Raw genomic sequence first — 13,738 nt, 5'->3', positions numbered from 1 at the left:
AGGTGCCATTCCAAACCTTTTGTATATATTAACTCATTTAATCCACCTAGAAACCCTGTAAGACAGATCCAATTATCCTCCATTTCACACAGAAGGAAATTGAGGGTCAAAGGGATTAAGAGTATCCAACACAGCTAGTTAGTGACAAAGCCAGAACTGGAAACCCAGGCAGCTGGCTCTAGGACCTCTTCTGTTCTGCCTTTCACTGAGCAGTTCTACCCTGCACAGGACCCCCATGCATTGGCACTGGCTGCCCAGCTCCTTCTTAAACTCCAGTCACATTAACTAGAGCCACTGTAAGGGTACCATGTAAAAAAGAAGGGTTCACCGTGGAGCAACATCTGAGACCTTGTTCTGAAAAACACATTCTCGAAGAATCATATCTCTCGGAATGTCTGGACAAAGTTCACCAAGCTTTGCCTTCACTAAACAACTTTTCTTGGGGACTAGGTCTTCTTAGCCTAGCTATTAGCTGAAAATGAAGTGTGATGCAGAAAAAACCAATTCCTATAGTCCTACCATCACTTCCAGGATAGAGCAAACTACATTTTAAACAGCACTCTTCTGTGCACAGGCTGTTTTAAGGAGACACTCATCTGATAATACCACCAATGACATATTTAAGAATTTGACTATCAACCGTTCCTCCGGATTTTTCTTCCCTTCTAGAAAAGCTCTGATATCTTCACATGAATAACAGCAGATTATAAAACTTATTCATAATGAATAAAACATACTATGGTTTATTCTATTGATGATAAAATGAACTAAAACCAGAAAGACAGATTTGAAAGCAATTCATTTTCACCCCAGGTGGATATTTCTCATTGCCCTGCAGGAACACAGCAGCTATGCTTTAACAGTAGAAGCAAGAGACGGCAATGGGCAAATAACTGATAAACCGGTAAAACAAGCTCAAGTCCAGATTCGTATTTTGGATGTCAATGACAATATACCTGTAGTGGAAAATGAAATGGTAACTATTATTTTTATAACAAATAAGTCTACTTATTCCTATTTTAGTCTTACCTAAAATATATCGCTTATGTTTGTGTTACATTAAAATAAAAATTCTGTGTTTGTGTTTTGCAGTATGAAGGGACAGTTGAAGAAAATCAAGCCAATGTAGAAGTTATGCGCATAAAAGTGTTTGATGCAGATGAAATAGGCTCTGATAATTGGTTAGCAAATTTTACATTTGTATCAGGAAATGAAAGGGGATATTTCCGCATAGAAACTGATACTCAAACTAATGAAGGAATCATGACCCTTCTTAAGGTAAGTACTTAGTGTTCAAAACTGGAATGGGTAAAGTTGGTACAGAGGAGGAAGCGGATATATTTTGAGCCCCAAATACAAGTGCTTTATAAACTCAATTAACGGGCGCCACTATTTTGAGACAGGTGACATCCCTATTAGCCCAAGTTCTATGGTTAGTAAGTGGTCACGCTACAGTTCAGATTCAGATCAAGCAACTCTAATCCTAACCGACAGCATCATTATTGCTTAGCACACTTCCAGTCTTACTTGCAGCCAGTACCTCACTATAGTATTCGCATGTCATGACCTCTTACCTCTCCTGAGTGTCCCCCAACTTATTATCTTATTTGATCTACTAGTGATGAAGTGATAGAAGTGTTAGAAGTATTCTCAATTGACATAAAAAGATATTCAGCATCATTAGTCATTAGGGAAGACGCAGTTAAAACTGTATGAGATGCCACAACGTACCTCCTAGAATGGTTATTGTCAAAAGACTTGACAATACCAAGTACAGCAAAGATATGGAGAAACTGGAGTTCCTATACATTGCTGCTGGAAACATAAAAGGATATAGCTAGTTTGGCAGTTTTTTAAAACATTAATCATAAGAGTAGGTACCCAATGATCCAAAGATTTAGTCCTAAGTATCCACTCATGAAAAATAAAAACATATCTACACAAAAACTTGCATGCAGATGTTCATACCAGTTTTTATTCATAATAGTCAAAAACTGGTAACAATCCAATGTCCTCCAACTGGTGAGTAGATATATAAAATGTGGTATATTCACATAATGGAATATTATTGAGCAATAAAAAGGAATGAAGTACTAATACCTGCTCCAACATGGATGAACCTCAAAAACATTTTATGTAAGAAGCCAGGCACAAAATACTACATATTGTATGATTTCATTTATGTGAAATTTCTAGAAAAGACAAAACAGTGGATATAGAAAACAGATCAGTGGTTACTGGGGGCTAGGGCTGATTGACAGCAAAAAGGAACTTTTGAGGGTTATAGAAGTATTCTAAAGCTGGACATTAGTGATGTTTGCAAAACTATATAGGTTTACTAAAAATCATCATGCTGTACAGTTAAAATGAAGGAAATTCATTGTAGGTAAATTATACTTTAATAAAACTGTCCAAAAAAAAAGGTAAAGAATGGCTACTTTAAACTATGGAAATAGAAATAGTAAATCATCACATGAGAAAAAAGTCTCAGCTTTGTTTATAAATGAGTTTAAAATCTTTAATATTATTAAAAATAGCAAAAGTGGAAATGATAAATATGTTGACAGTTGTAAAAAATAGAAGTATATGCCCTCATGCATTGCTCTTGATGCTGAAATTTTTCCATTCTCTTTAAATCATTTAACTATGTATAGAAAACACTACAGAACAATTTTTGTTGCCTTGTACCTAGCTCATTTATTTTTAAGCTTGTCTTAGCCTTCTATGGTCTTTGAATAGAATATAATGACATTTGGTTAGAAGCTTTTATTTGTCATCCAGCATACATCATGCCATCAAAATGAGCATGTCAAGTGCAAAAGCAACCTAAAAAAAATAATAATAACTTTCATGAGGATTCTATAATCACAGAATATTTTCTCTAGTCATTTTCTGGTGTGTCCTTTTCCCATCACCATAGTGACTCATATAAAAAGAGGGGTAGAAAAAGTTGTTATCCACCCAGAACCCTACAGAGAGGAAAACAAGTTTTCTAATAAACAATCCAAAAACAAAAGTGAACAGCTCTACTGTAATTCATGTAAACGTATATAAAGTATTTAATGTTATACAGAAGAAACAATCAATAATAGTCAGTACATCTAAATGAACAGGACCGCTAGAAATAAAAAGCAACGGGACTGAAACTTTGAGTAGGTACTTCTTTTTGCAGTAGAATATAACGCAACAAAGGGAAAATAATTTGTATAAAAATGTTCAGAGCAGTATTGTATTTAAAAACTGCCGATAGTCTAAATGCCTAATAGAAGGGCTAAGTAATTATATCTAGAGTACCATAGAAATGTTTATTTTAAAAAATGGACAAATTGGAACATAAAATGTGTCTACAGTGATAAACCGATTATAGCAAATATACATTATAAATAACACAGCACACACAGAATGTTTGGACAAAGGTTAATCTTTATGGCATTAATAGCAAACCAGATATTAATAGATATTATTATACTAAAAAGGAGAAGAGTAGGTTCTTTGTTTAAACGAATTTGAAAACCCCTGGGTTTAACAAAGTTAAACAATTGTCTGTCCTCCAGGAGGTCTCAGTTTTCTGATATGCTAATGTGCAGTGAAAGTCCATATTAAGGGGGCAGCTGGCAGTGTCACCACTACTTATGTAGCCTTTTCACCAGGACAAACCCACGAAACACATTTTATAGGATATTAACTTACATGTCCATTCACTTGTTTTCCATTAATAAAAAAACTACTTCAAGTTGTAAAAATTAATCATTTTTTTCAATGATTTTAACCTTTAAAAAGTAACTTGGAGATGTTTCCTAATCATCTTTGACATTTATAAACATCCAAATCAACAGACTTTTTAATTGCATGTTATCTATATGAACTAGAACAGTCAGTGCTGCTGTATTTCCCATGCGTTAAATTATGTACCACATTAAAACGACTCGTGTGTGCATGTATGTACGTTCTATGTGTGTTCTAGTTTTTTTCTGTTTTGAAAGATTTCCTTTGTTTTTGCCTTTCTAGGAATTAGATTATGAAGAAATGAAGCATCTTGACCTAAGCATTATTGTCACTAATAAAGCACCTTTTCACAAGTCAATTAAGAGTAAATATAAGCCTACATTCATTCCCATCAAAGTAAAAGTGAAAAATGTGAAAGAAGGCATTTATTTCAAAAGCAGCACAATCTCCGTTCGCATTCGTGAGAGCATGGATATATCAAGCCAAAGCCAAATAATTGGAAAATTTCAAGCTTTTGACGAAGACACTGGACAGCTAGCCCACGTAAAGTAAGAGATAGTTATGAATTTCCTCGTTTTTGATTAAATGCCTATATTAAAAAAAAATCATAATGAAATTTGAACACTTCATTTCTTGCTACCTAGCATTATAGTTTTCCAAAGGTGTGTAGATGAAATTACCCAGAGTCGTGCTTGCAACTGAGAGGCAGGAAGAAACTTCCCCAGCCTGCCTTCTTTCTATCACCCGAGTGTGAGGCAGAAGCTAGTCTCTCGCCTCAAAACGATTCTGGCTAAAGAAGGCTAAAAAGCAACAGAGAGAAAGTTCAAAAAAAACTTTCTATAATCTGTCTTATTTCCTGAAAATATTCAAAGTAAGAACAGCAAATTTTGTTGCAAATTCCGCTTTACACAAGTTTAAAGAAATAGTTGCATAATGTGTTTTAATGTGGAGAAACCAGCTTCATTTGCACATAAATCTTAGAAATTAATCTTCATTTGAATCCATGTTATTTGGTTCTGGGATTGACGAACCTTTTATGTGTGTCTTGGTCATGATAACATTTACTTAGAATACATTCAAGGACCTTTTAGATGCTTCCACTGTGCTAGAAGGGACTGGATTGTACTCCTTTTGCAGTGACGCCTTAGGTTTGCATGATACATTTAAATTTTTGAAGTAAATTTACATTAGATCTCAGAGATGTGCCATGGAAAGACAGATCTCTACAGAACTATTTATGGAACTCAGTCACAATAATTATGGTTGAATTCAAAGAAGCCCCACCCAGACACACGGCCTCTATTTTCCTACTGTCAGAGTCTTTTGGTTGCTTGACTGTTCTTATGCCTGGGTAAGGACATTTACCTTAGTGTCCCTAGGTGCCAAGACTTTATAAAACATTAGATTTACATGCCTAGTTGGTCATAGTGAGAATGGGAATGGGAATATGAACAAGCTTTTCAACAATCTCTTTCCTTTTAGTGACTCTTCTTTTAATGGAATTCATCAGCCAATAGTAGCAAATAACCTTTACTCAAAATAATATTAACAAACAGCTTCCACTGTGTTTTCTGCAGTGTCTTGGTGACCCTTTTTTGCCCACCATTCCTGCAGAAACCAGCACTTCTTTCTTTGAGTTTTGTAGCCTAGTTTCTATTTCCACGGCTCCAAAACCTAACAAGGCAGTTTCTAACTGAATCCCCAGAATTGAAGAAGAATGCTCTATATGATAATTTCTCACTGCCATACACTGAGAGTCTTAAACTTCCTAATTTATTATCTTCCAATAATACTGTGGCTATCTATTGAAACTTCTGTTTCCCACCTAACTATTTAATTTTGGCTACTATTTTTATTAAGGGTAATAAATATAGCAAAAGATTATATGTCCTACCTAGAAAAATAATGAACTGTGTTTGTTTTTAAAAGTATTTTCTTCTTTAGGATGCAATTGCAGAAGTTAGAATGAGAAAGATCTTAAAGATCAATTCAAACCTATGATTTTACAGATAAGTTAAATAATTTTCTAATGTTCACCTGACTAATTAGTGGTTTCTATTTAGAAATGCTGACAAGGACAGCAGAAGAATTATTCCCTTAACTTCTCATAATTTACTATTTTACTGATTATTCGTATGCATTAATTGTTATGGATATTTGACATAACATGTGAGCTGCCATCCTACTTTGAACGGTGTCTAATTTTTACCATAAGAGAAGAGAAAATTCCTTCAGTGAGATCATACACAACATTCCATGTGAAATATGATTCTTATTACCAAGACTCTGCTTTTATTATTTTATTTTATTTATATATGAATGTGGAAAACCATTGATAGCAACTAAGTCCAGGCTTTAAAATTCCAGACATGAAATTCAGAAATACTTGTGAAAATCCAAATGTATTATTATTTACTGAGAGAAATATTAAAAGGCAAAAAAATTTAGCTAAAGTATATAATTGAAATTTTTTAAATAGCATAATAAATGAGCATTGCTATAAATTAGCCATAAATTCCCTATGTGCCCAAACAGCCACTTAATAGAAAATAAATTATCAAGCTGATTGATCAAACGACATATATTCATATGTTTAGTTTATATTTGTATTTGGTTGTATTTAAATTCTATTGTATTAAATTACATACATTTCTGAACACATAATATGAAAGATCTTGTCCTCCCCAAAGTTATCTCTTTCCATACTAATTCTTGCTTTGAGGGAACAAACCCAGGAGTCACTTCATCAGCACTTTCACATTTAAATGTTTCTAACTGAAAGAAACATATTGCTCCTGACAATCAGCATTATCTCAAAATGTTAAAGTACTTCCATTAAAAGCAGTCATTGAGTTTTAAAACTGATATTTTTAAATATTAATAACATGCCATTATACGGTAGAACATAAGACTATTTTTCTCCTCCAGTTCTTGTTGGGTAACAAAGTATTCTCCAAAGCTTTACCCCAGATTTAAGAGAGACTAGATTGAAAGCTGTAGGACAGACTACAGAGTAACTTGCAAACCTCCGGGGTTAGTAGCCAAGCAATGGTCGCCTTTGCATATGCCTTGGATATGTTACAGGGTTAGGGAAGGTTCCAAAATAAGTGTGATATGCAGTAAAGAGAGGGGCTTGTAGGATAGTTTCAAGAAATTAAAAACATTCCAAACTAATGCCTATAGCAAGAACATATACAATGAAGCAAAAATTAAACTTTAAAAAGTTGTAGATATTAGAGATTCTCAATTTAACCAGAATTCAAAGTTAATTTTATGTTTGTTTTATAACAGATACAGCAAATTGGAAGATATAGATGGTTGGGTCTCTGTGAATTCTGCCACATCTGAAATTAAACTTGTAAAAATTCCTGATTTTGAATCCAGATATGTTCAAAATGGTACATACACTATAAAGATTTTGGCTATATCAGAAGGTAAGTTATTAAATAGATATTTTTCTTGGTTATATGTATTTTGATGTTATTTTCCAGTATCAGAGACCTTCATTTTGATCTTCTAGAAAAACCAAAGTTCTCCAAATAGATGAACCTTTGCATTTCTACTTATTTAGTGGATTAAAAGACATTACTTGATATGAATATGAAAACATATCTAGGGTAGGAAGTGTCCTAACTTGTTAGTACCTTCTCATTGCCAAAATTGCAAGATAATTCAAACTATGTTCATTGTTGGCAATATAACCAAAATATATTTTTTTCTTATTTTTTTTAACACCTACAGCACCTGGTATTTATATTTTTTCTTATTTTTAAGATACTCCTAGAAAAACCATCACTGGCACTGTTGTTATTACTGTTGAAGACATCAATGACAATTGTCCCACACTGGTCAACCCAGTGCAAAATATCTGTGATGACCAGCAATATGTGAACGTGACTGCGGAGGACCTGGATGGGTACCCCAACAGTGACCCTTTCACTTTCGTCATTGTTGACAAACCAACTGGAATGGCAAAAAAATGGAAAGTAGTACACAAAGAAAGTAAGCATTTAATCTTTAGTCCATAGCATTATCTCATTTAATCTTTATTATCTCATTTAATCTTTAGTCTATAGCATTATTTCTGCATTACAGCTGAAGAAACCTTGGCTTAACTAGAGTTAAGTAGCTTGTTCAAGGTCACGAAGTTGATGAGTGATGGACACAACACGAAGAAGGGTCTCTCTGATCCTTCCATACCAGATGGCCATGTGCATATATTTATATCTTAGACATATCTCTCTGGTGGATGTGAGCTTTTGTGTGCCCTTCCCAGTGGTTTTGAATGTATAAAAACCTATCCAGAAGATAATTTTGTTCTAAATAATTAGTGTTGATTTCAGAAAACTTTCAAATATAATACCCAAGTTTATCTTAATTTACAGGTTTATTGTTATTTTAAGTCTAAAATTTTTACAATCACTTTAAGAGGCTTTGAATAATGTTAAAGTTGAGGATGGGTACAATGGGGATTAATTATGCTCTTCTAGGATTGAAAATTGCCTTAAAAATTTTTTAAAGAAATGGTAAAATTAAGGTTATTCAATGGAAATGTCATTTAACTCATCATATGTTTGTCACTATATTGCCAGTGTATAATTCCTAGCATTTGATAGACCGTACACACTTGTTAAAATTAATCATCAGAAAACTAAGGCATGTCCAAATCTGATTCTTTGCTATTAACCTGCACATTCGGAGTATCTGGACTGATTTTATCAAGCACACAGAGTGAATTCAATAGCGAAATTAAGGAAGAATAAAACTTCTAACTAGAGCTAGATATTATTAGCTATTTAAGAATGTTTCTGTAATTTAATCTCACCTTTTCCTTGGTAATCATTCATTTTTATTTATTTTTGCCTCTTACCCTTATAGGTACCAGTGTGCTGCTGCAACAAAATGAACAAAAGCTTGGGAGAAGTGAAATTCAGTTCCTGATTTCAGATAATCAGGGCTTCAGTTGCCCTGAAAAGCAGATCCTTACACTCACAGTTTGTAAGTGTCTGGATGGCAGTGGTTGTGTCGAAGCACTGTATGACTCCTATGTTGGCCTGGGACCCGCAGCAATTGCGCTAATAATTTTTGCCTTTTTGCTCTTGCTACGTAAGTATATTATAGTCACTCTTTAGCTCTTTTAGTAATTAAGGACACTACTAGTATTTTGTTAGTGTAGAAGTCATTGATTTCTTTACACTTATTCTGTGAAGGTTATTATAGTGCTCCTCAGAATTTTGTTGTATGAAAATGTATCATTTCCTGCTTTAAATAACCAAGGTTATTACACATGCTCTTCAAACACCTTTTAACATAAACCTTGTTGGTGTCCCCCTTATTTGCAGTGGACTATTTGCAGGTGTAGTTAATTCTTAACTACCTTGATCAAGAGGCCAGCACTGGCCTTCACTTATTCCTGGAAGTAGAATAAAATTTAAAGAGGGAGCTCTGAAATTCTATTGAATTCTAGATGAAGTGTTATATCTATTCTAAGGGTTTTTAATGTAGAATCATTTTTAAAAACAGTACTCAAGTAATTTGAGGGTTAATTTAAACCCCATGCCTTCTGCCAAATTCTACTCTAGGGTGAAGTGATAAAGTATTATAGAAGTTCCAATGTTCTAAAATACCAGATGTATTAAAATTTTTCTATCCTTAGGAGCTTTTGATCTTTTTAGACACACACACACACACATAGTAGTGAATTTTTTCATATTAAAAAGTAAAGTGGTTAAAATTGTCTTTAAGTTGCTTTTGATGATTTGGCTACTATAGAATCACATCTCGGTGTTCCACTCAGTAACCACACACAGCCTCTTTATAATGGACAAGGCCTCTGAATCTGTAAGACCCCCTCGTCCTGCCTGTAGACTTTGGTATGACTATCCCAAGACAAGCTTGGTAAGGTCGGATCGAGATTTAAAGAAAAGAAAAATTTTAAATAGGGCTGTAAATAAGTGAAGACTGAAATACAGGAAGTGATATGCAAATTCCAAAATTATGCAGCATAAATTTAGAAATATGTCAGGACTAACCTTCTCTGTACTCAATTTTGTTTCTGCCCAGTTGTACCACTTTTACTGCTCATGTGCCATTGCGGAGAGAGTGCCAAAAGCTTTGCCCCCATTCCTGGCACCATAGAGATGCTGCATCCTTGGAATAATGAAGGGGCGCCACCTGAAGACAAGGTCAGGTTATCAGATATCAATGGGACTTGTCTTCTTTTCTGATTTTAAATAGCCCTTGGGATGTGTTTCTAAATTTTAGTTCATAAGAGAGTAAAGTGGTCATTACAGATTTTATTCACATGCCTTTGAATGACAATATATTTTGTGTTCATTGCCAGGGCAGAGTTGAGGTGGTTTTGCTCTATTGTGACAGGTCCTGTGTTTTAGGGAATAGAGAAAAAGGGTCAGGTAATGACACGGGAATGTAGAACAAAGGTTAGAGAAGGCAAGAGTGTGTAGGAATTTAGGATGGAAATTTGTGTCTCAATATTAAATAGGCAGCCTTTCACAACTAGGTGTTTCTGCATTTCCATTTCCCTCAATACCTAGGGTTGGCAGGGTTAAGCCCACCACCCCATATTTTTACAATAACAATTGTAAAATGTTGCAGAATCCACTCATCTGCTACTTCATAACCATCTCCCATTGTCTCTTAATTGCATCTTCACCCTGGGTCTCCCAGGGTGAAGTTAGTATCCTGTCTAACAATATGATTTAGCAGCAAGTGTCAGAGAACTCAGAATGACAGTGGCTTAAATATGTATGTGGGCAGCCAGGACCAATGTGATGATTCCTCACAATATGGCTCCTTTTTCCATGTTGTTCCTCCATGGATGAGTTCCATTCCCTGCTGTCTTCATGCTCCAAATACCAGCTGCCTCCACATTTCAAAAAGCAGCTCGGAGAAAAGTGAAGAACCACTCTCGAAGAACACTTCCATTTCTGCTTCAGATTACATTAACCAGAACTTAGGTGGCTATCTCTAGTAGCAATGGAAGACCGAAAATATAGTCTTTATTTGGAGTGGCCATATGTCCAGCTAAAAAGGAAAAAGAAAAAATGGTTCTATAACCATAAGGAAGGCACTAAACTCTAGAGGAAAATGGAAAGGCCATTGGTGCCAATAGAGCAAATGAGCTGAGACCATATTTAACTAATTTTTGTTTTCTCCTTGGGTTATAATCATCTAACAAAACAAAAAGGTAGAATGGATCTCCTCAGAAGTCTTGAAAAGAAGCTATTCAACCCAAAACATTTTTCCTAGTTTGCCTCTGTGGAAACATTCCCTTCATATGCCCACTTAGCTCAAATCCTTCTATCAGCCACACTGACCCTTCATCCTTTCATCCTTCTGACTCAGTGCTCAACTGTATTTGCTCTCACAGCTGGTGCCATCGCTTCTGGCAACAGATCACAGAGACAGTGAAGCAGTAAGCAGTGGAGTTGGAGGTATGACAGTCAAAGAAACCACCATGAAAGGAAATAGCTCTGCTTCCTTTACCAAAGTGCTGCATGAGATGTCTGAGATGGACAGAAGATGGGAAGAACACAGAAGCCTTCTATCTGGAGGAGCCACCCAGGTTGCAGGGACAACAGGAGCCATCACAGGCAGTGAAACCATGAGAACCACAAGAGCCACAGGGGCTTCCAGAGACATGGCTGGAGCTCGAGCAGCTGCTGTTGCAGTGAATGAGGAATTCTTAAGAAGTTATTTCACTGAGGTAAGGGTTGGTTTTTACATATGGGGGAAAAAACATTTATATATGACTATGGTATTCTTAGGGTAATCATTGTCTCAGATCTAGGTGAGACTTAGTTTTTGTTTTTGTTTTTGTTTTTTTAAGAGAATGCTTACGGGTAATAAGGAGAGAGAGACATGACCCGTTGTACCAGTCAGCTAAATTATGTAGTAGGCACAAGTGACTCCACAATATTACTTGCAAAGGTTATTTTTCACATTCATGTTTTTGCCAGTTGATGCACCTCTACTTTTCTCTACATTGTCTTCATTCCAAGATGCCAAGAGAGCAGATTGTACCTGGGAAGCTGCCATCCTTGAGGCACAGAGAACGTAGCAACACAGAACCAGGCAGTAGCTTCTAAAGCCATTAACTTTTTTTACATTCAAATTTTATTGGCCAGAGCAAGTTACATGACCAAGCCAGATGTCAGTGGGCCAGAAAGTACAATCCCTCTGCAGGAGCAGACTTGAGAACATGTGACCAAAAAACGCAATCGATTTTGTCCATTTAAATTTTGTCTTCTGAATTGAGAGTACTTTGCTTCATTATTGAGGTGGTTCACAAAAAATTAGGAGGAAAGTTGCAGGAAAGGTCATCTGACACAGTCAGGAAGCTCATGTCTGGAATTAGGAATTAGAAACAGGGCTGGATGCCTTTCTTGAGAACAAGGCTCCTGTGTCCCATGGGCAGAGTCACAGTGTCAGGCATCTGAAGGACACGTGAGAGAAGTGAGGGTGTGGACTCCCATGGAAGCCAGTTTATTTCTGTTCCTTTTCTTCTGTTCCACTTTCTATTTCCTTCCATACTCCCTGTTTTCATACCATCTGCCCACCCTAAGCTCGACAGAGAGGTAGTGATGTGTTATCATCGAGGAAAACCACTTCTCATTGCCCCTTTTCTGTCTCAGGCCAGGCTCCATTCCGGTGCTCTGTTTGTTTTATTTTGATATGTTTTTCTTTTCTGCACTAATCCGCTCCAGTCAGTCTTGGTTATGTAAATGTGCTCAACTTTTACTTCAGAAATCATTTCAAACTTATCAGAAAATTTGCAAGAATAATAGAAATTTTGAACTCCTATATACTCTTTACCCAGATTACCCAATTGTTATCACTTAGCCATTTGCTACTTGCTTTTCTGTTCCCTCTCTCTCATGCACATATACATTCTCTTACCACAATACAGTGAACAAATTTAGAGATTTAATAATGACATATTCCATATATCAGTTTAGCCAATTATCACGAGAATGTCTTCTATAGCCATGTTTTTCCTGTCTCAGACTCAATTCAGAGTCCTTCATTTAGTTGTCATGACATTTTAATCACCTTTCATCTGAAAACAGTCCCTTCTGCCTTTTTTATCTTTCACAGTATATATATTTTTTAAGAATGCAGACCAGTTGTATTTGAGAATATCCTTCAATTTGTGTTTGTCCAATGTTTCCTTGCAGTTAGACTCGGGTTATACATTTTGGGCAGGAATATAGTCTTGTTCTTAAATGAAGTTGTGTCACTAATTATATGCCTCTGTTTTTATTTCCATTTTAGAAAGCTGCCTCTTATACTGAGGAAGATGACAATCATATAGCCAAAGATTGCCTTCTGGTTTATTCTCAGGAAGAAACTGAATCTCTACATGGTTCCATTGGCTGTTGCAGTTTTATTGAAGGAGAGCTAGATGACTGCTTCTTGGATGATTTAGAATTTAAATTCAAGACACTAGCTGAAGTTTGCTTGGGTCAAAAAATAGATATGGATATGGAAATTGAGCAGAGATCAAAACCCTTGAGAGAAACGAGTCTGGAGGCAGCTTCACATTCACTCTTCGAGCAAAGTAGGCTTAATTTAGAGAATGCCTACTCCTCTGGTAGCTTTCAAGTTCCAAAACCTTCACGTGAAGCAAATGCAGAGAAAATAACTCAGGAAACAGTCACTGAAAGTTCTGTATCTTCTAAGCATGGTCAAAAGGTAGTTACCCCACTCCCTGATCCACTGGCTTCTGGTAACGTTATAGTGACAGAAACTTCCTTTGCCACAAGCTCTACTATGCCACCACCGAGCACTGTGATCCTGGGCCCTAGACAGCCACAGGGCCTTATTGTGACAGAGCGGATATATGCTCCAGCTTCCACCTTGGTAGATCAGCATTATGCTAATGAAGGTAATGTCATGGTTACCGAGAGAGTACTACAGCCTAACGGAGGCATATCTGGTCCTCTAGAAGGCATTCAGCATCTGCCAGACGAACATTATGTTGAGGGAAAGA

At 35.9% G+C, this 13,738-nt stretch overlaps 1 protein-coding gene across 1 annotated transcript in view; it reads left to right on the top strand.

Annotated features, from left to right (window-relative positions):
• Positions 1 to 13,738, top strand: part of DSG2 (desmoglein 2) — a 36,860-nt gene that overhangs the window by 21,780 nt on the left and 1,342 nt on the right. Inside the window, 9 exon segments of the mRNA XM_025038695.1 lie at positions 839 to 976; positions 1,093 to 1,278; positions 4,009 to 4,274; positions 7,018 to 7,160; positions 7,501 to 7,728; positions 8,605 to 8,832; positions 9,790 to 9,911; positions 11,117 to 11,452; positions 13,021 to 13,737. Coding sequence (XP_024894463.1) covers positions 839 to 976; positions 1,093 to 1,278; positions 4,009 to 4,274; positions 7,018 to 7,160; positions 7,501 to 7,728; positions 8,605 to 8,832; positions 9,790 to 9,911; positions 11,117 to 11,452; positions 13,021 to 13,737 — 2,364 coding nt within the window.

This window comes from Pteropus alecto, unplaced genomic scaffold (assembly GCF_000325575.1).
Source record: "Pteropus alecto unplaced genomic scaffold, ASM32557v1 scaffold146, whole genome shotgun sequence".
Classification (NCBI taxonomy): domain Eukaryota; kingdom Metazoa; phylum Chordata; class Mammalia; order Chiroptera; family Pteropodidae; genus Pteropus; species Pteropus alecto.
Note: the sequence above shows the minus strand (reverse complement) of the source record. Positions and strands in the feature narration are given on the sequence as shown.